We start from the raw sequence: 19,320 nt of genomic DNA, 5'->3' as shown, positions 1-19,320 counted from the left end.
CTCCGTTCCGCGGTGGCTTCCCTGGAGCGGGGAGATTTCATGTCTTCCATCGATATACAGGATGCCTACCTCCCATGTTCCGGTAGCCCGGTGTCACCATCGCTTCCTCCGATTCGCCGTGGGGGACCTTCACTTCCAATTTGTCGCCCTTCCCTTTGGGCTGGCAACAGCCCCCCGGGTGTTCACCAAGGTCCTGGCCCCGGTTTTGGCCTTACTCCGCTCCAGGGGTGTTTTTCTGCTACCGTACTTGGACGATATCCTCATCAAAGCTCCGTCCCTTTCTCAAGCGGTTGCCAGCGTGGATCTCACTCTAGAGACCCTGGCGAGGTTCGGTTGGGTCATCAACTTCCAAAGTTGCTATCGCCCGTTTTTTCAAGATGGCTGTTACTGAGGCTTATCTCGCCAAGGGCAAGGTTCCGCCCCTTGGTGTTACCGCTCACTCCACTAGAGCGGTCGGGGCTTCCTGGGCTCAGAGGAATCGGGCTTCTACGGAGAAGATTTGCAAGGCGGCCACTTGGTCCTCCTTGCACACCTTCACCAAGTTCTACAGGGTGCATACTCATGCGTCGGCTGACGCTGCTTTAGGCCGTCTGGTGTTGCAGGCGGCAGTTGATTGATGCCTCTGGTGTTGGTCTAGTTTGTTCTGGTCCCTCCCTTCTGGGACTGCTCTGGAACATCCCATGGTTTCCTGTGTCCCCCAAGGAATATGGGCGAGAAAAGGAGACTTTTGTATTACTTACCAGTAAAGTCTCTTTCTCGCTCTTCCTTGGGGGACACAGCACCCGCCCTTCATTTGGGTTTACAGTTGTGGTTCCGGCTTGGTTGCCCCGTTGGGGCTTGACAGTTCTTTTTTCCGGTTGGTGGTTATCTTTCACTACTTGGACACGCAACTGGCAGTCTCTCTCTCCAGGCTGAAGGGTATAGCTGATGGAGGAGGGGCTTACAGCTTTCACTTAGTGTCACGCCTCCTAGGGAGCAGCGCTATACCCATGGTTTCCTGTGTCCCCCAAGGAAGAGCGAGAAAGAGACTTTACTGGTAAGTAATACAAAAGTCTCCTTTTTCAAAAATGTACCGTCTTTTAGAAATCCTGTCCTTTCCACTCAGGATTCCCCTTCTTGTTCATCCACATTTGCCCGTGGTTACGGTCACTGCTGCACTTCAGCAGGGGTGGCTGCGCTTTCTCTGCTAAGACATTTCACACGGAGGATCCGGGTTCTCATTTGCATAAAGCTGGAGCATGCGCAGTAGCTCACAGCCCGGTCACACCTCTGCATCTCCTAAGAGCTGAATAGGATGGCACTAGCGCACGCTCAGTAGCATCTGATCGTCCTATTCTGCTCTAATGTATTAGCGTCGATGATTCCCAGCTGTCTTGCTTGCTTTAACCCCTTAAGGACACAGCCTTTTTACACCTTAGGACCAGGCCATTTTTTGAAAATCTGACCAGAGTCCCTTTAAGTGCTGATAACTTTAAAACGCTTTGACTTATCCAGGCCGTTCTGAGATTGTTTTTTCGTCACATATTGTACTTCATGACACTGGTAAAATGGAGTCAAAAAAATATTTTTTTTTGCACCAAAAAATACAAAATTTAACAAAAATTTGGAAAAATTTGCGAATTTCAAAGTTTCAGTTTCTCTACTTCTGTAATACATAGTAATACCCCCAAAAATTGTGATGACTTTACATTCCCCATATGTCTACTTCATGTTTGAATTGTTTTGGGAATGATATTTTATTTTTTGGGGATGTTATAAGGCTTAGAAGTTTAGAAGCAAATCTTGAAATTTTTCAGAAATTTGCAAAAACTCAATTTTTAGGGACCAGTTCAGGTCTCAAGTCACTTTGCGAGGCTTACATTATAGAAACCACCCAAAAATGACCCCATCTAAGAAACTACACCCCTCAAGGTATTCAAAACTGATTTTGCATACGTTGTTAACCCTTTAGGTGTTGCACAAGAGTTATTGGCAAATGGGGAGGAAATTTGAGAATTTCATTTTTTTGTCTAATTTTTTATTTTAACCCATTTTTTCCACTAACAAACCAAGGGTTAACAGCCAAACAAGACTGTATCTTTATTGCCCTGACTCTGCCGTTTACAGAAACACCCAATATGTGGCCGTAAACTACTGTACGGCCACACAGCGGGGCGTAGAGGGAAAGGTGCGCCGTATGGTTTTTGGAAGGCTGATTTTTATGGACTGGTTTATTTACACCATGTCCCATTTGAAGCCCCCTGATGCACCCCTAGAGGAGAAACTCCCTAAAAGTGACCCCATCTAAGAAACTACACCCCTCAAGGTATTCAAAACTGATTTTACATACGTCGTTAACCCTTTAGGTGTTGCACAAGAGTTATTGGCAAATGGCGATGAAATTTGAGAATTTCATTTTTTTGCCTAATTTTCCATTTTAACCCATTTTTTCCACTAACAAAGCAAGGGTTAACAGCCAAACAAGACTGTATCTTTATTGCCCTGACTCTGCTGTTTACAGAAACACCCCATATGTGGCCGTAAACTACTGTACGGCCACACAGCAGGGCGTAGAGTGAAAGGTGCGCCGTTTGGTTTTTGGAGGGCTGATTTTGCTGGACTGTTTTTTTTTGACACCATGTCCCATTTGAAGCCCCCCTGATGCACCCCTAGATTATAAACTCCATAAAAGTGACCCCATCTAAGAAACTACACCCCTCAAGGTATTCAAAACTGATTTTACAAACTTTGTTAACCCTTTAGGTGTTGCACAAGATTTAATGGAAAATAGAGATACAATTTCAAAATTTCACTTTTTTGGCAGATTTTCCATTTTAATATTTTTTTTCCAGTTACAAAGCAAGGGTTAACAGCCAAACAAAACTCATTATTTATGGCCCTAATTCTGTAGTTTACAGAAACACCCCATATGTGGTCGTAAACAGCTGTATGGGCACACGGCAGGGCGCAGAAGGAAAGGAACACCATATGGTTTTTGGAAGGCAGGTTTTGCTGGACTGTTTTTTTTTACACCATGTCCCATTTGAAGCCCCCCTGATGCACCCCTAGAGTAGAAACTCCAAAAAAGTGACCCCATTTTAGAAACTACGGGATAGGGTGGCAGTTTGTTGGTACTAGTTTAGGGTACATATGATTTTTGGTTGCTCTATATTACACTTTTTGTGCGGCAAGGTAACAAGAAATAGCTTTTTTGGCACCGTTTTTTTTTTTGTTTTTTACAACATTCATCTGACAGGTTAGATCATGTGGTAATTTTATAGAGCAGGTTGTCACGGACGCGGCGATACCTAATATGTATACAATTTTTTTTATTTATGTAAGTTTTACACAATGATTTCATTTTTAAAACCCAAAAAATGTTTGTGTCTCCATAGTCTAAGAGCCATAGTTTTTTCAGTTTTTGGGCGATTATCTTAAGTAGGGTCTCATTTTTTGCGGGATGAGATGACGGTTTGATTGGCATCTATTTTGGGGTGCATATGACTTTTTGATTGCTTGCTATTACACTTTTTGTGACGTAAGATGACAAAAAATGGCTTTTTTTACACAGTTTTTATTTTTATTTTTTTACGGTGGTCCTCTGAGGGGTTAGATCATGTGATATTTTTATAGAGCCGGGCGATACGGACGCGGCGATACCTAATATGTATACTTTTTTTTTATTTATGTAAGTTTTACACAATGATTTCATTTTTGAAACAAAAAAAATCATGTTTTAGTGTCTCCATAGTCTAAGAGCCATAGTTTTTTCAGTTTTTGGGCGATTATCTTGGGTAGGGTATGATTTTTGCGGGATGAGATGACGGTTTGATTGTTACAATTTTGGCGTACATGCGACTTTTTGGATCACTTTTATTACCTTTTTTGGGAAGTAAGGTGGGCAAAATTTCAATTTCATCATAGTTTTTTATTTTTTATTTTTATGGTGTTCACCGTTCGGGTAAAGTAACATGACCGTTTTATAGATCAGGTCGTTACGGACGCGGCGATACCAAACATGTGTAGGGAATTTTATTTTTTTTTCATTTTTTATCAGTGATAAATGTGTTTTTTGATTTTTACTTTTTTTTCACTTTTATTCACTTTTTTTTGACCCAGACCCACTTGTTTCTTGAAGATCCAGTGGGTCTGATGTCTGTATAATACAGTACAGAACAATATATATTGTACTGCACTGTATTTTACTTACACTGAACAGATCTATGCCTTTCAGCACAGATCTGTTCAGCACCATGGACAGCAGGACGCCTGAGAGGCGTCCTGTTGCCATGGGAGCCTTCCCCGTCTGCTCAGAACTTCGCAGACGGGGAAGGGTAAGGAGGGGATCTCTCGGGGGGCTGTCTGGGGGCTCTCTCCCTCTCCATCGGGGGGCTGCAAAGGCACAGCAGCCCCCCGATGGGAGAGGGAGGGAGCTCCCTGCGCTGTTAACCTTTTCCATACAGCGGTCCGTACGGACCGCTGTATGGAAAGGGTTAAACGGCTGACATCGCATCGCAGATGTCAGCCGTTTATACCAGGGTGCCAGCAATGTGCTGGCACCCTGGTATACCCACTGAACACCAATCAATTTTCAAGGGGAGGCGGGCGGGGGATCGCGATCCCGCCTGCCGCACCGCCCGCCTCCCGCACCGCCCACACCGCCCGCAACCCTCCCCCTGCACCTCCCGCCACCATAAAAATCATTCGGGGGTGCAGGGGGGGGGGTGAATAAAACTTTTTTTAGGCATATAAAGTTTCTGATCCCTGACCGCGGGGACCAGAAACTGCAGAAATCGCAGCAAACCGCAGGTCTGAATTGACCTGCGGTTTGCCGCGATCGCCGACATGGGGGGGTCACGGGACCCCCCCGCGCATTTAGCCTAGGTGCCTGCTCAATGATTTGAGCAGGCACCGGGTTCCGATCACTGCCAGCCGCACGGCAGTGATCGAAAATACACAGGGCGTACATGTACGTCCTGTGTCCTTAAGTACCAGGGCACAAGGGCGTACCTGTACGCCCTATGTCCTTAAGAGGTTAATCTTGTATCTTTATTTTCCAAAAAATGGTCCTCAAATGGACACGTTTTGGCACATATAGCCTTCCTCAGCCAGGCTATGTGCCGAAACGCATCCATTTGAGGACCATTTTTTGGAAAATAAAGATACAAGATGAAAGCAAGCAAGGCAGCTGAGAATTATTGATTTTGATTTTGTGGTGGGCGTTCCTCCCCTTTCCCGTGCAGCCAAGACAGGACCGTGAGCTGTTGATTTTGATTACTAATGTATTAGCAGACACGAGCTACCAGCGCACATATCAGGGCTGTCATGGAGCACTGTTATCTTTGTGATCTGTGTTCTTTGGAGCATGGAAGGCCTGGAGTAAGGGGGACGGGAGCCTAATACACAGTGCAATGTTTGGTTCCTCACACAGCGGCTAGGGCATGGAGGAGGAGAGCACACTGCCACAAGAGGTGTGTGGAGAGAGTTATGGGTGAATTAGTGTACAGATGTGAGCCCTGCAATTACTGCTACACATTATGGTGAAGCTGCCCCTGCTTTGTGGTAACACTTTCTATTCCCAATGAGTCTGAAACAGTGTTCTAAAGGAGCACTCACAAGAATACATGAGGGGTTTCCATAGTGTGATATGTACCTGCAGCTGTGCTGCCTCATGTACATGACCAGAAGCAAGCAGTGTACATACTACACTAAGTGAATGTGCCCTGTCATCACGGTGTCTGAAACTCCAAATGCTGCATACATTACTGTATGAAAGCACTGACAGTGCGCACACAGCCAGGCCAATAGTCACAACGGTCATGTGACTCATTAGCATGATCCCGCCCACAAAGCAAGTACAGCAGTGGAGCTAAAAGTGAAACAGTTATGCTAGTTAGTGATGAAGGTGGAAGATGGGAATAGCCCTTTTAATTTTAGTGAATTCAAATCTGTCTGCTGGAACAGACTACCGGATCATGTAACGTTATAGAAAAATAGATACAAGGACCAGGACAATGCGAAAGTTATGTAGAATGATGGAAGGAGCAAAGGAGATGTTCTTGGCATATAGAACTGTACTAGTGCTTTCTCACTGTTCACTATATATACTGAGCCAAGCATGTGTGAATCAGCAGTCTGGGAGATGGTCATTTCATGTGTATGGCTACTTTCATACTAGGAAATATATTAAAGAATTACATATATTATAAGTGTCCGTATACGTGAGTTTTTAACCGGGAGTGGACCCTTTTTAAAATTCGCTTTTATTCGTTTTATTTAAAAAAGCATAAGTATAGACACCCTATGATAACTGGATATCCAAAACAAATAATAGGACAAGATGTTGCCCAGCTACCACCGTGAATTGGTGAAACAAAGAAGATAAATAGACAGATGTGCAAAGAATTTCCGTGGCATTAGTGACCTTTTAGGCTTGGGGTCGGGTAGAGAGTAGGGCACATTGGTGTGGGTATTCGGGATGATTCTTTCCCTGTACCCGCCCTAAGATAATCCTCTGCCCAGGGATGAACCCTGATGGTGGGATCACCCTGTCCCCGTGCCTACCCTGTCTAACCCTGTACAGCCCTGTACAGTGGGAATTTATTACAAATGATGTCCGATAATTTTTATATATATTTTTTTACCCCGACGCGTTTCCCCACTTCTGATTCGTCAGGGGGTCGGTTATAGCAGTGTTTCCCAACCAGTGTGCCTCCAGCTGTTGCAAAACTACAACTCCCAGCATACCCGCACAGCCAAATGCTGTCTGGGCATGCTGGGAGTTGTAGTTTTGCAACAGCTGGAGGCACACTGGTTGGGAAACACTGGGTTATAGGATAAGAATTATAATGATTAACATCATGCAGGATGAAATACAATAGATAGTTAGATATAATTATAATTACTGTGTCCTGATCGATGCCATGATAAGGCAGTCCGTTATGGAGGAACTGTGGATTCCCCAGACGAGGAAAAGTCACCTAGGGAAAAATATTATACAAGAGCCTGCTGTCAATATTATGGCTGCATAAAAATATTCATATGGACTTCCAATTAGCGGTGACTTACATATAGATGTCCCCCTGTTGTTTTGACTGCCGCCTGCTGTGTCCCATGGGGCAGTGAGGCATCCTTGTGTTGGTGCTGTATATAGGGGACTGATTAGAAGGCGCCTTTTTCTGTCAGGAGCCGCATGTCCGGTGAGTGGAACGCACGCTCCACTACTTCCGGTGTCTTGGAACGCACGCTCCACTACTTCCAGTGTCTTGGAACGCAGGCATCGCTTCCTGTCTGCTGAGGCGCAGACGTCATTTCCGGAATAGCGATGCCAGCGGAATAGCGATGCTCCTATGTGATACATATATGGTTTAAGATGAATCCGACTATGGCACCTAATTGTTCCCCAGTGATTATTTTGATTATACACTACTGGGCATCTTAGAGGGGCTGAGGTATATATGATTATTTATTGGGGTACGATTCCTCTGCTAACTTTTACTCTAGAGCGAGATTTCGCTCTAAGCCGGCCCGCGCATCGCGGGCCGGCAAAATTCAAAGAAGAAGTTCGTCACCAGCCTGCCAGCAACGATCATTGGCTGGCAGGCTGGCGATTTTTAAAAAATCCAATCCAAAGTCATATAACAGATCATATTAGTAAATATGATCTGTTATATGGCTTCTCTGCTCCTCTGCTGGTCCTTTTCGTCGGTTGGATCCAGCAGAGAAGCAGACTGAACTGTAAGTACACCAAACACTTCACTGTAGCCCCTGATCACCCCCCTGCACCCCAATTAACCCTTTGATCACCCCTTTGATCGCCCCTGTCAATCACCAGTGAAAGGAAAAAAAGTGATCAGTGTAAACTGTCACTTTTTTTTTTTCACTAGTATTGGCTGTTAGGTTTTAGGGATAGTTTAGGCCCCTTGGTTAGGTAGTTAGCGTGAGTTAGCGCCCACCGCACCGCAGTCACTTTTATTCGCTGAATAGCGTATCGCTAATCGGCATTTGTACTTTTATAGTATCTGTAAGTGATCAAAACTGATCACGGTCAGATCTATAATAGTATTAGTGTCACTTTAGTTCGCCCTCCACCCAAAACGCAGTGTTTGCCCGATCAGGCCTGATCGGTCGCCCACACGTGCGTTCACCCACGCCCGCCCCACCACAGTGACAAAAAATATATATTTTTTGATCACTGCACATTCATTTTACACGCACTGCGGCGATAAAAATTTTTATAAAGTTTTGATATTTTTTATCAACCGCAGCGGCCTCCGGTACTTCGCTAGCCTCCCCTTTGTAAGACAGGCTTGCTTTTTTTCTTGGGTAGTCTCAGGGAATACCCCTAAATTTAGTAGTCCAAAATGTCAAACAGGGGGTATTCTTCTGAAGAGGCCTACAGGATTCTGACCCAGTCGGATGAGGAGTGGGAACCCTCATCTGATGAATCTAGCGGGTCAGAATATGAACCTGTGGAAAGCAGTGGCTCTCTGACCCAAAGTTCGGACGAGGAGGTGGAGGTCCCTGGCAGCACCAGGCGTACCCGGCCCCGTGTCGCTAGACCACAGGTTATGCAGGATCCGCTTCAAGAGCAGCAGAGTGGGGCTGTCGCTGCCGGATCACGTGGTGAGGCATACACCAGCAGCGCAGCCCTCCCTGGACCTAGTACCAGCACTGCCGTACAACATGGTGACGTGGCGAGCACCAGAAGGGCAGTTGAAGCTGGTACGGTGGCACGTGCACTAGTTACCCCGTCGCAGCCACCGCACAGACAGGCTCGTAGAGCCCCTAGAATCCCTGAGGTGCTGGCAAACCCTGATTGGCAGTCACCAACTTCAGCCGCACCTGTAGTTCCCCCTTTCACCGCCCAGTCTGGAGTTCGGGTTGAGACGGCTCAAATCGGTTCGGCCCTGGGATTTTTTGAGCTGTTCTTGACTGCGGAGCTCTTGGACTTAGTCGTGGCAGAGACCAACCAGTATGCCACACAATTTATATCCGCCAACCCGGGAAGCTTTTATGCCCAGCCTTTCCGGTGGAAACCAGTCCAAGTTTCCGAACTTAAATTTTTTTTGGGCCTTCTCCTCAACATGGGCCTGACAAAAAAGCATGAATTGCGGTCATATTGGTCAACGCACCCGATTCATCACTTGCCCATGTTCTCTGCTGCTATGTCCAGGGCACGATTTGAGGCCATCCTCCGTTTCCTGCATTTTAGCGACAACACCACCTCCCGTCCCAGAGGCCACCCAGCTTTTGACCGGCTCCACAAAATTCGGCCCCTCATAGACCATTTCAACCAGAAATTTGCAGATTTGTATACCCCCGAGCAAAACATCTGCGTAGACGAGTCCCTAATACATTTTACCGGGCGCCTTGGCTTCAAACAGTACATCCCAAGCAAGCGTGCCCGGTATGGGGTCAAATTGTATAAGCTCTGTGAAAGGGCCACAGGCTATACCCACAAATTTCGGATCTATGAGGGAAAAGATCATACCCTGGAGCCGGTCGGTTGCCCTGACTACCTGGGGAGCAGTGGGAAGACAGTCTGGGACTTGGTGTCACCCTTATTCGGCAAGGGGTACCATCTTTATGTGGACAATTTTTACACAAGTGTGGCCCTCTTTAGGCATTTGTTTCTAGAACGGATTTGCGCCTGTGGCACCGCTCGAACTAGTCGCGTGGGCTTCCCCCAACGGCTTGTAACCACCCGTCTTGCAAGGGGGGAGAGGGCTGCCTTGTGTAACGAAGAACTGCTCGCGGTGAAATGGAGAGACAAGCGTGACGTTTACATGCTCTCCTCCATTCACGCAGACACGACAATCCAAATTGAGCGAGCAACCCGTGTCATTGAAAAGCCCCTCTGTATCCACGACTATAATGCGCTCATGGGAGGGGTGGACTTCAATGACCAGATGTTGTCTCCGTATTTAGTTTCCCGCAGAACCAGACGCTGGTATAAGAAGGTGTCTGTATATTTAATTCAATTGGCGCTGTACAATAGTTTTGTTCTCTACAGTAAGGCTGGGAGAACACGATCTTTCCTCAAATTCCAGGAAGAGATCATCGAGAACCTCCTTTACCCAGGAGGTTCCGTGGCCCCATCCACCAGTGTAGTTAGCCGTCTACACGAGCGACATTTCCCCAGTGTCGTTCCTGGTACCTCAACCCAACCGTCACCCCGAAAAAGATGTCGTGTCTGTAGCAGGAGTGGAATAAGGCGTGACACCCGCTATTTCTGTCCTGACTGTCCTGACCACCCTGCCCTATGCTTTGGTGAGCGTTTACGGAAGTACCACACACAGGTACACCTAGCATAGGGATTGCATCTCACAGGACAGGCACACAGGGCTATTAGGGCCCTTTTACTCTCAGCTGCTGCAAACCTCTCCTTTCACCTGGGATAAAGTGCATAACGTACTTCGCCACATCTTTGGGCGATTTGCGCTTTGCACATTGTCCCATGGGGAAGGAGAGGTTTGTTCTATAAAGGTAAAAAAAACTAAACAAAAAAAAAATTACCGGTAAGTAAAAAAGTTAAAAAAAGTTAATATGTTCTGTTCTAAAGTTAATAAAGTTATTGCTTTGCGGCCTGGTTTTTTCTTTTTTGTTTTGTTTTTTTTACCTTTCAGGTGGACCAACCGATCGACTAGCTGCAGCACTGATGTGCATTCGGACAGAAGCATTGCGCTGCTGTCAGATTACACGCAAGTCGGTGTATGCGGCGCTGCAAGACGAGATTTCTCCTCTGCAGTAAAAGATATGTTTGCGAGGCATATGAGCTGAGGAGGTGGCGGTGTTCATATACTTTGGCAAACACTTTGTATATATAAAAAAAAAAATCCCGGCAATGATTTATTCATCCACATCGATTGATGTGAATGGAGAAATCTGGTTTGCCAGGGCATACGAGCTAAGTGGGTATGGATGTTGGGCGGAGCTCCTATGTCCTGGCAGACGCCTTTCCCCTCCTTTTTCTTTTTTTGGCAGAGATTTTTTCATCCACATTGATCGATGCGAATGAAGAAATCTGTGCCGTTCATTTTTTTCTTTCAGCCCAGAGGCTGAACGGAAAAAAAAAATCTCATTACCCGTATGCTCAATATAAAAAGAATAGCAGAAACTCCTAATGCTGGGCATACATGTAATGATTGCGGAGACCCTCAAATGCCAGGGCAGTACAAACACCCCACAAATAACACCATTTTGGAAAGAAGACACCCCAAGGTATTCGCTGAGGGGCATATTGAGTCCATGAAAGATTGAAATTTTTGTCCCAAGTTAGCGGAAAGGGAGACTTTGTGAGAACAAAATCAAAAAAATCAATTTCCGCTAACTTGTGCCAAAATGAACTCGCCATGCCCCTCATTGAATACCTTGGGGTGTCTTCTTTCCAAAATGGGGTCACATGTGGGGTATTTATACTGCCCTGGCATTTTAGGGGCCCCAAAGCGTGAGAAGAAGTCTGGTATCCAAATGTCTAAAAATGCCCTCCTAAAAGGAATTTGGGCCCCTTTGCCCACCTAGGCTGCAAAAAAGTGTCACACATCTGGTATCTCTGTATTCAGGAGAAGTTGGGGAATGTGTTTTGGGGTGTCTTTTTACATATACCCATGCTGGGTGAGATAAATATCTTGGTCAAATGCCAACTTTGTATAAAAAAAATGGGAAAAGTTGTCTTTTGCCAAGATATTTCTCTCACCCAGCATGGGTATATATAAAATGACACCACAAAACACATTCCCCACCTTCTCCTGAGTACGGAGATACCAGATGTGTGACACTTTTTTGCAGCCTAGGTGGGCAAAGGGGCCCATATTCCAAAGAGCACCTTTTGGATTTCACAGGTCATTTTTTACAGAATTTGATTTCAAACTCCTTACCACACATTTGGGCCCCTAGAATGCCAGGGCAGTATAACTACCCCACAAGTGACCCCATTTTGGAAAGAAGAGACCCCAAGGTATTAGCTGATGGGCATAGTGAGTTCATAGAACTTTTTATTTTTTGTCACAAGTTAGTGGAATATGAGACTTTGTAAGAAAAAAAAAAAAAAAAAAATCATCATTTTCCGCTAACTTGTGACAAAAAATAAAAAGTTCTATGAACTCACTATGCCCATCAGCGAATACCTTAGGGTGTGTACTTTCCGAAATGGGGTCATTTGTGGGGTGTTTGTACTGTCTGGGCATTGTAGAACCTCAGGAAACATGACAGGTGCTCAGAAAGTCAGAGCTGCTTCAAAAAGCGGAAATTCAAATTTTTGTACCATAGTTTGTAAACGCTATAACTTTTACCCAAACCATTTTTTTTTACCCAAACATATTTTTTTTTTATCAGACATGTAGAACAATAAATTTAGAGCAAAATTTATATATGGATCTCGTTTTTTTTGCAAAATTTTACAACTGAAAGTGAAAAATGTCATTTTTTTGCAAAAAAATCGTTAAATTTCGATTAATAACAAAAAAAGTAAAAATGTCAGCAGCAATGAAATACCACCAAATGAAAGCTCTATTAGTGAGAAGAAAAGGAGGTAAAATTCATTTGGGTGGTAAGTTGCATGACCGAGCAATAAACGGTGAAAGTAGTGTAGGTCAGAAGTGTAAAAAGTGGCCTGGTCTTTCAGGGTGTTTAAGCACTGGGGGCTGAGGTGGTTAAATAAAACTAATAAAAGCGAATTTTAAAAAGGGTCCACTCCAGGTTAAAAACTACTTTTATACTAGCGGCAGCCTTCTCCAGCAGGTGAACAGCCTGCCGGATCCGTGCTGCCGCTAGTGCACGCGTGCCTCTGGAGGTCTGCTCTGGCCCCATTGACTATAACGGGGCGGGCCGGGGTTCCGGCGGCAGCACGGTAAACATGCCGAGAGGCGGCCGGAATAAAACTACTACATGTCATAGTTTTATTCCGGCCGCCTCTCGGCATGTTTTTTCGTGCTGCCGTCGGAACTCCAGCTCGCCCCCTTTACAGTCAATGGGGCAGGAGCGCAGCTCCGGCAGCACGCGTGCACTAGCGGCAGCACGGATCCGGCCTGCTGTAACAGACTGCTGGAGAAGACTGCCACTAGTGTGAAACTAGCGTTCGTTTAATACTCAGGCTGATGGATGAGAATGCCAAAAAGAGGACCTGGCGCCACAAAATTCATTGCAATCTGCAAGCAGCATGTTATAGAGCAGGAGAATCTGAGCAGATTGATAAATAGATTTGTTGGAAAAGATTCAGTAAAACACAAAATGTATTTATTTATATCTTTGCTTTTTCCACTTCCTGTGAACGGCTATCGGTCCAGGAGGGCGGAGTCATCAGTGACTTATAGCATTGTGTGTATAAGTGCATAGATAGAGAGCTGTCAGTCACTGATAACTCCTCCCTCCTGTAACAATAGTTGTTCACAGGAAGTGGAAAAAGCAAAGATATAATTGTGTAAATTAGAGGTTTTACTGAATTTTTTCCCACAAAAATATATCTAAATCTCCTCAGCTTCCCATGCTCTATAACATGGTGCTTTCAGATTGCACTGCATTTTGTGGTGACAGGTCCTCTTTAGTATGGCTATTTAGGCCAAATTTATCTACGATCTGTGATGCCTTCTGTGTCAAAAGTGAGAGGTATTTGAAAAGACCTTGGCTCAGAGGGCAAGGTTAAAGGGGTTCTCCGGAAATTATTTAAAATGGCTGCCAGCAACCAGTCCTAGAATGAGAGCAGGAATGGTTACTTTCACTTGTAGAGCTGCCTGGGGGGTAATGGGGGGTGGGTCCTCACTACACACTATTCTTTCTCTACAATAGATGGTAATGATGTGATCTTACCTAAGATATACCATTATGGCTGAGCAGCCTGACAGAAGCGCTCACCAATGTGTAGTATAAGCACGTGTGAGAGCTTAGTGATTCCTCATTCCCTCTCTCTCCCAGGCAGCTCTGCAAGTCGAGGCAACCAGTCCCGCTCACATTCTGGGACAGGTGTCTGGCAGCCATTTTAAATCCTTAACAGAGAAACCTTTTAATGAATCTGCCCACAAACCCACTTGGTTAGGAAGGGGGGGGGGGGGTAACTCTTAAGTGTAAAGTTCATGATCGTTTCTGGTGAAACCATTGGTCCCTAGAGGTTTTAAACCGTTTAAGGGTGGAAATTGCTTTAACTATCTAAACTATATTAAAGGGGGCAGAGAGTCTGCACTAAGATCGGCACATTGGAGGCAAATGCAAAGAATGGAAGTGATGCCTGTTTTGGGCTCTTAAAGGTGCTGAAAAAACACTGTATAATGGACTGTACTAGGTTTGCAGTTGCTTAGCGATCTGTCTGGGATTGTCTAATTGTCTTCTTGATGAAAGAAAAACTATTTGGATTTTGAGGCGAGTTGATTAAAGAGCATTTATCAGCAGATGCTCTAGTTAACCAGGGTTGATTCTGCTGATCAGAAGCATACCTTTGTGAAAATCTGCTGTGCCGTTGTATGGAAAATGGTCTTAGGATTCTTATGCAAATAGGGGTGCATTCACATACTGTGGATTTTGTTGCAGACATTTCTGCAACAAAATAAAAGAGTTCATCACCTGAATGCATTCAGAAGTCCATGTGCTTGCCACCCAATTCAAATGAATGGAACTGATTTTCATTTATGGGATTTTATACAACATATTTCACAGTGTGTGAATGCACCCTAATTGCTTCAGTTCACCGAGAAGCACTCCCCTTGATTGTCATCAGCATCCTCTCACCTGGCCCTGTAAATCTGCGCTTGTGCTCTTCAACCATCAGCGCAGGTGTATTGTGCAACTGGTTGAATGTACAGTGCAGGATTACAGGGCTAGGCGAGAAAATGCTGGTTTATCCTGTTATTGCAAATTAGATTTATGGCTGACCCTGTCGATCTTGTGGCAGGTGGACAGCCCCTACAGGTGAAGAAGCCCTGCTGTGAGAAGAATCAATGTGCTCATCTCTGTTGTAAATGTTCAAAGGGATTTTCACCCTCCAGATATTGATGAGCTATTCAAAGGATAGGTCATCAGTGTCTAATGGTTGGAGGTCTAACAGACTAATGTCTAGCACTGGTGGCAGCCATACAGCAAACAGTGGAAAAAGACAGAATCAGAATGTCACTGCTGAAGCCAGTCATTGGCTGCAGCGGAGCATGTGACCATGCCCTTGTTGCACCAGATGTCAGCACTGCGGGGACTGGAATGGAGGAGGTAAGTATGAGTCTTCTGTTTTGAGAGGCAGACTGTGGGTTTATTCCCAGAGAACCCCTTTTAAGGGTAGATAAAATACAGTGGGGGGGAAAGTCCACTGTAGATTTTGCTGCTAGTCCACAACATCGCATGAATTACATGTGGTTTTTTGCTGTGGAAACTTCTGTCTGCAGTGCAGTTGGCAACATAAACTGAGATGTTGAAGATTTAATCGGCACCATTGGCCAATTGTTGCTGCAGATTTTTTTATGCAGCGTGTGGATGAGATTTTTAAAAATCTTACAGCTACAGATTTGCTGCACGAAAATCCACAACTGTTTTTACGTGTGACTGTATCCTAACTACACAGCTACTTTACAGAACTATTACACAAAGCGCTCTCTGGGTACGAGTAATATTCAAAAGATAGTGCTCTATTGGCACTCGCATGGGGAAACCAAAGACGCTCATTTGTTGATCAGGGAATTCTCCACTCAATTTTCAAGTGGCAATTTGTGCCAAGACTGAACAGTCTGCTGAATGTGTTTTGCAGGTTGGACAATTTGCTCAATATGGCTTATGGAGGCATAAAGAGGTAAACCGCCTGCAGATCTTTTCTAGTTGTGGCTTTGTTCTTTTGCGTTTTGTTTTTAGTTTGTGTCTTCACATCCATAACTGAAAGCAGTCTTTGATACATAGTCTATCAAATTTTGGATGTAACTTTGTGTTGATTTCCACATCCATGTTGGCATTTTTTAAATTCCATTCTTTGTATCATCCGGTTTCCATCTCATACGAATGAACACAACGTACAGGTGAAATCATAGGGGGAATTTCTCGAACCCTTTACTCCAGAAGTCTGTCTTCAAATAGGGCTTTAATGACTTTGGGCTTATGTGCACAATAAGCATTTTACTCCACTCGCTTTTATTAGCCTATCGAGCTTATCTCAATCTCACTTCTGTAAAGGAGTAATGTAGAAAGCGTCTAAAGACATAAGTGCAAGGTTTAAACACACACCAAATTAATTGAACATCTTGCAATATTTGATAAATGTTCTGTGAATTATAGTAGCTCAGACTCCTGCAAAACTGGCTTTAAAAATTCCCCTTATGATAAATCTTCCCCTATTGTGTTGTCCATATTCTTAACAAATTGACTGTATTGATCATACTAGATGTCACCTCTTTTGCTGAAGAAATACTTAAAGGGGTTGTCTTGTATCAGCAAATGGCTTTTATCATGTAGACAAAGTTAATACAAGGCACTTACTAATATATTGTGATTGTCCATATTGTCTTCTTGGCTGGCTAGATTCATTTTTCCATTGCATTATATTCTCGTTTCCATGGATATGACCACCCTGCAATCCAGCAGTGGTGGCTATGCTTGCACATTATAGGAAAAAGTACTGACCTATGTGAGCTCTCACGGTCCTGGCCACAAGAGAGGCCGGCGCTTTTTCCTATCATGTGCAAGCACGACCACTGCTGCTGGATTGCAGGGTGGTCATAACTATTGAAAAGAGAAGAGTATAATGCAGTGGAAAAATAAAGCCAGCAAAGGAAGCAATATGGACAATCACAATACATAAGGGGCCTCCATCAAAAAAGCTATGCCTAGCAGAAACCTCATTATAGTCAATGGGTCCTTTGGGTGCCATTTTGTTTTAGTCATTAGACGGAAATGGTGCTTCGGTTACTTTTGTCGTTCTGTTCAAATAATGGGGCAGAACAACAGAGATGATGTGAATACAGGATTGTTGGTGCCCATTGTAAAAGCAATCTTATTTATAAGGTCATTGCTGTTTCCTTCTAGAGCTGCATCTGCCTTTATTTTCCACATAAATATCCACACCATTATTCCAGCTCTGTATACTTCTGTGTTTTCCATATCAAAATAATGGGCATGCCTCTTGCGAAGACTTTCTTTCCTCTAACAGAAAGATTATGGAAGTGAAAAAACTGCATGTGACTGATTAAGGCCTTGTTCACACATCAGTGTTTGGTCAGTGATTGTGAGACAAAACCAGGATTGGAGCCCCCACAGACATGAGGTATAAGGAAAAGATCTGTACCTGGTTTTGGTTCAAAATAACTGATGGAAATCACTGACGTGTGAATGATTCCTAACTTGGAAAAGCTAATAAGTTCTGCAACCATTTAAAGAGGACCTTTCATCAGTTTAGCCCTAGTCTAATTATGGTCTTACCTTTTATAGGGCAGTCCCCACTGATGCCATGGCACTCCCCCCGCCCCCCCCCCCCCCCCCTCCCCAAAGATTCCCCCGTTTGTCCGCTCTTGGCCCTGTTGATTTTGGCGCCTTATATTCTAATGAGCCGACTCGATTATACTAGGCGAGACTCACAGTTTCGCTGGGGGCGGTTCTCTTCTCCCTGGCTGTGAGCGCATCCAATCAGAGCAAACCGCTCTTAGCCAGGGAGAAGCTCATTCTCCCTGGCTAAGAGCAGTGCGCTCTGATTGGATGTGCTCACAGCCAGGGAGAAGAGAACCGCCCCCAGTGAAACTGCGAGTCTCGCCTAGTATAATCGAGAGTCTGCTCATTATAATATAAGGCGCTGACGAACGGGGGGTTCTTTGGAAAAAAAATGTGCCATGTCATCAGTAGGGGCTGCCCTGTAAGGTAAGGCCATAATTGGACTAGGGCTAAACTAATGAAAGGTCCTCTAAGTTATGCGCATTGTATTCAGTGAAGAACATTACAGCATGTTAAGCTACAAGTCTGGTTTCTTGTGACTGCGGTGGTCATTCTTTAGATGGACCAGAATTGCTTCCATAAGTATACTTACTATTCCACATGTACTACGTGAAAAGAAAACACAGGCAGTTTAAGCGAAGTGAACATGTGTAATGGCCATCTGCCCGAATGTAGAATAATTGGTAAGGGGTCTCATAGCAGAGAATTTGGATTTTCTATTAAGTTTTTTCTCACTTCCATGTTTCCATTTTGCATACAACTATTATTTAGACTTTTCTTTGTACTTTCACAAAGAGTTTGCGCTTTCTGTAGACGATATATTGTAATGTTTTGCATGCACGGCTATGATTTTCGTTTTGGGTGTGTTTTGGCATGTTGTGATCATTTTTTTTTTTCTTTTTCTTATGCAGGTTACTAACATGTATGGCTAACAGATTACCTTTTGCTTTGTTTTTTTGTTTTTTTTAGTAGATTCTCACCAGTGACCATTGACGGTATGACCAGTTTAGCTGGTATAAACTTCCCTGGACATGCTGGCACTGGATGGTGCATATTTGTATACAACTTGGCACCCGACGCAGATGAAAGCATCTTGTGGCAGATGTTTGGTCCTTTTGGAGCTGTCACCAACGTTAAAGTCATCCGTGACTTCAACACAAACAAATGCAAGGGCTTTGGTTTTGTGACTATGACAAACTACGATGAGGCAGCAATGGCTATCGCCAGTCTAAACGGGTACCGCCTTGGTGACAGAGTTTTGCAGGTGTCTTTCAAAACGAGCAAAACACACAAAGCTTAACAAGTTAACCTCACTCCTCTTAACACACACGCATCAAAGGCAAGTTGAGAAACTTTCTACTTTGATAGTTGTTACACACAGTGTGTGGAGGTGAGGTAGGCAAAGTTAAATATGGTTTATCAACCTTAGTATTTGTGAGATTTTGTTATTACCGGTCTTTGAATTTCTTATCTTTTATGTTTGAATATGGACGTTAGGTAACAGGGTTTTTACCTGTCCCATTGCATTCTAATGCCTTCAGTTGGTGGGGCCTTTTACGGTTTCTGCAATGGGAAGAACGTTATTTTGTTTTTACATTATTGCCTTCGATCCTGTGTGTTTGAAAGGATAAAAAATAGCTTTTGCGTTTTGTTTTTTTGTTTTTTCTTTTTATTTGTTCAATGCACTTCTTAGTGTTGTGTTCTGGAAAAGTTATTTTATATATATATATATATATATATATATATATATATATATATATATATATATATATTCTTTTTGTTAAGTGTAAAGCTTTATGTTACAGCTATTATTTAGGTTTAGGGGCTAGGGTGGCCTCAATTCTAATAAAGCCTATTGTAAGATTACTGCGGACTTTTCATAAAGTAGTACCTTGCCAAAGAGAGAACCTCTTTGATGTGGGTTTCAAATGAGAAAAAGCATCTATTTTTATAAAA

General features: G+C 44.0%; 1 protein-coding gene across 9 annotated transcripts in view; it reads left to right on the top strand.

Annotated features, from left to right (window-relative positions):
- The window catches only part of ELAVL2 (ELAV like RNA binding protein 2), a 178,777-nt gene extending 160,113 nt beyond the window's left edge, over nucleotides 1-18,664 (top strand). For 4 of the 9 annotated variants that reach the window (XM_040417192.1, XM_040417190.1, XM_040417195.1 and 1 more), the window contains exons 6-7: nucleotides 15,701-15,742; nucleotides 18,337-18,664. In XM_040417192.1, the coding sequence (XP_040273126.1) occupies nucleotides 15,701-15,742; nucleotides 18,337-18,664 (370 nt within the window). Of the gene's footprint in view, nucleotides 1-15,700; nucleotides 15,743-18,333 lie in introns of all 9 variants that reach the window. The other 5 variants (XM_040417191.1, XM_040417189.1, XM_040417193.1 and 2 more) reach the window with 3 other exon arrangements.
- The last annotated feature ends 656 nt before the right edge of the window (nucleotides 18,665-19,320 follow it).

Source organism: Bufo bufo, chromosome 2 (assembly GCF_905171765.1).
Source record: "Bufo bufo chromosome 2, aBufBuf1.1, whole genome shotgun sequence".
Lineage (NCBI taxonomy): Eukaryota > Metazoa > Chordata > Amphibia > Anura > Bufonidae > Bufo > Bufo bufo.
The sequence above is the reverse complement of the archived record's forward strand: the minus strand, read 5'-3'. Positions and strand labels throughout refer to the sequence as shown.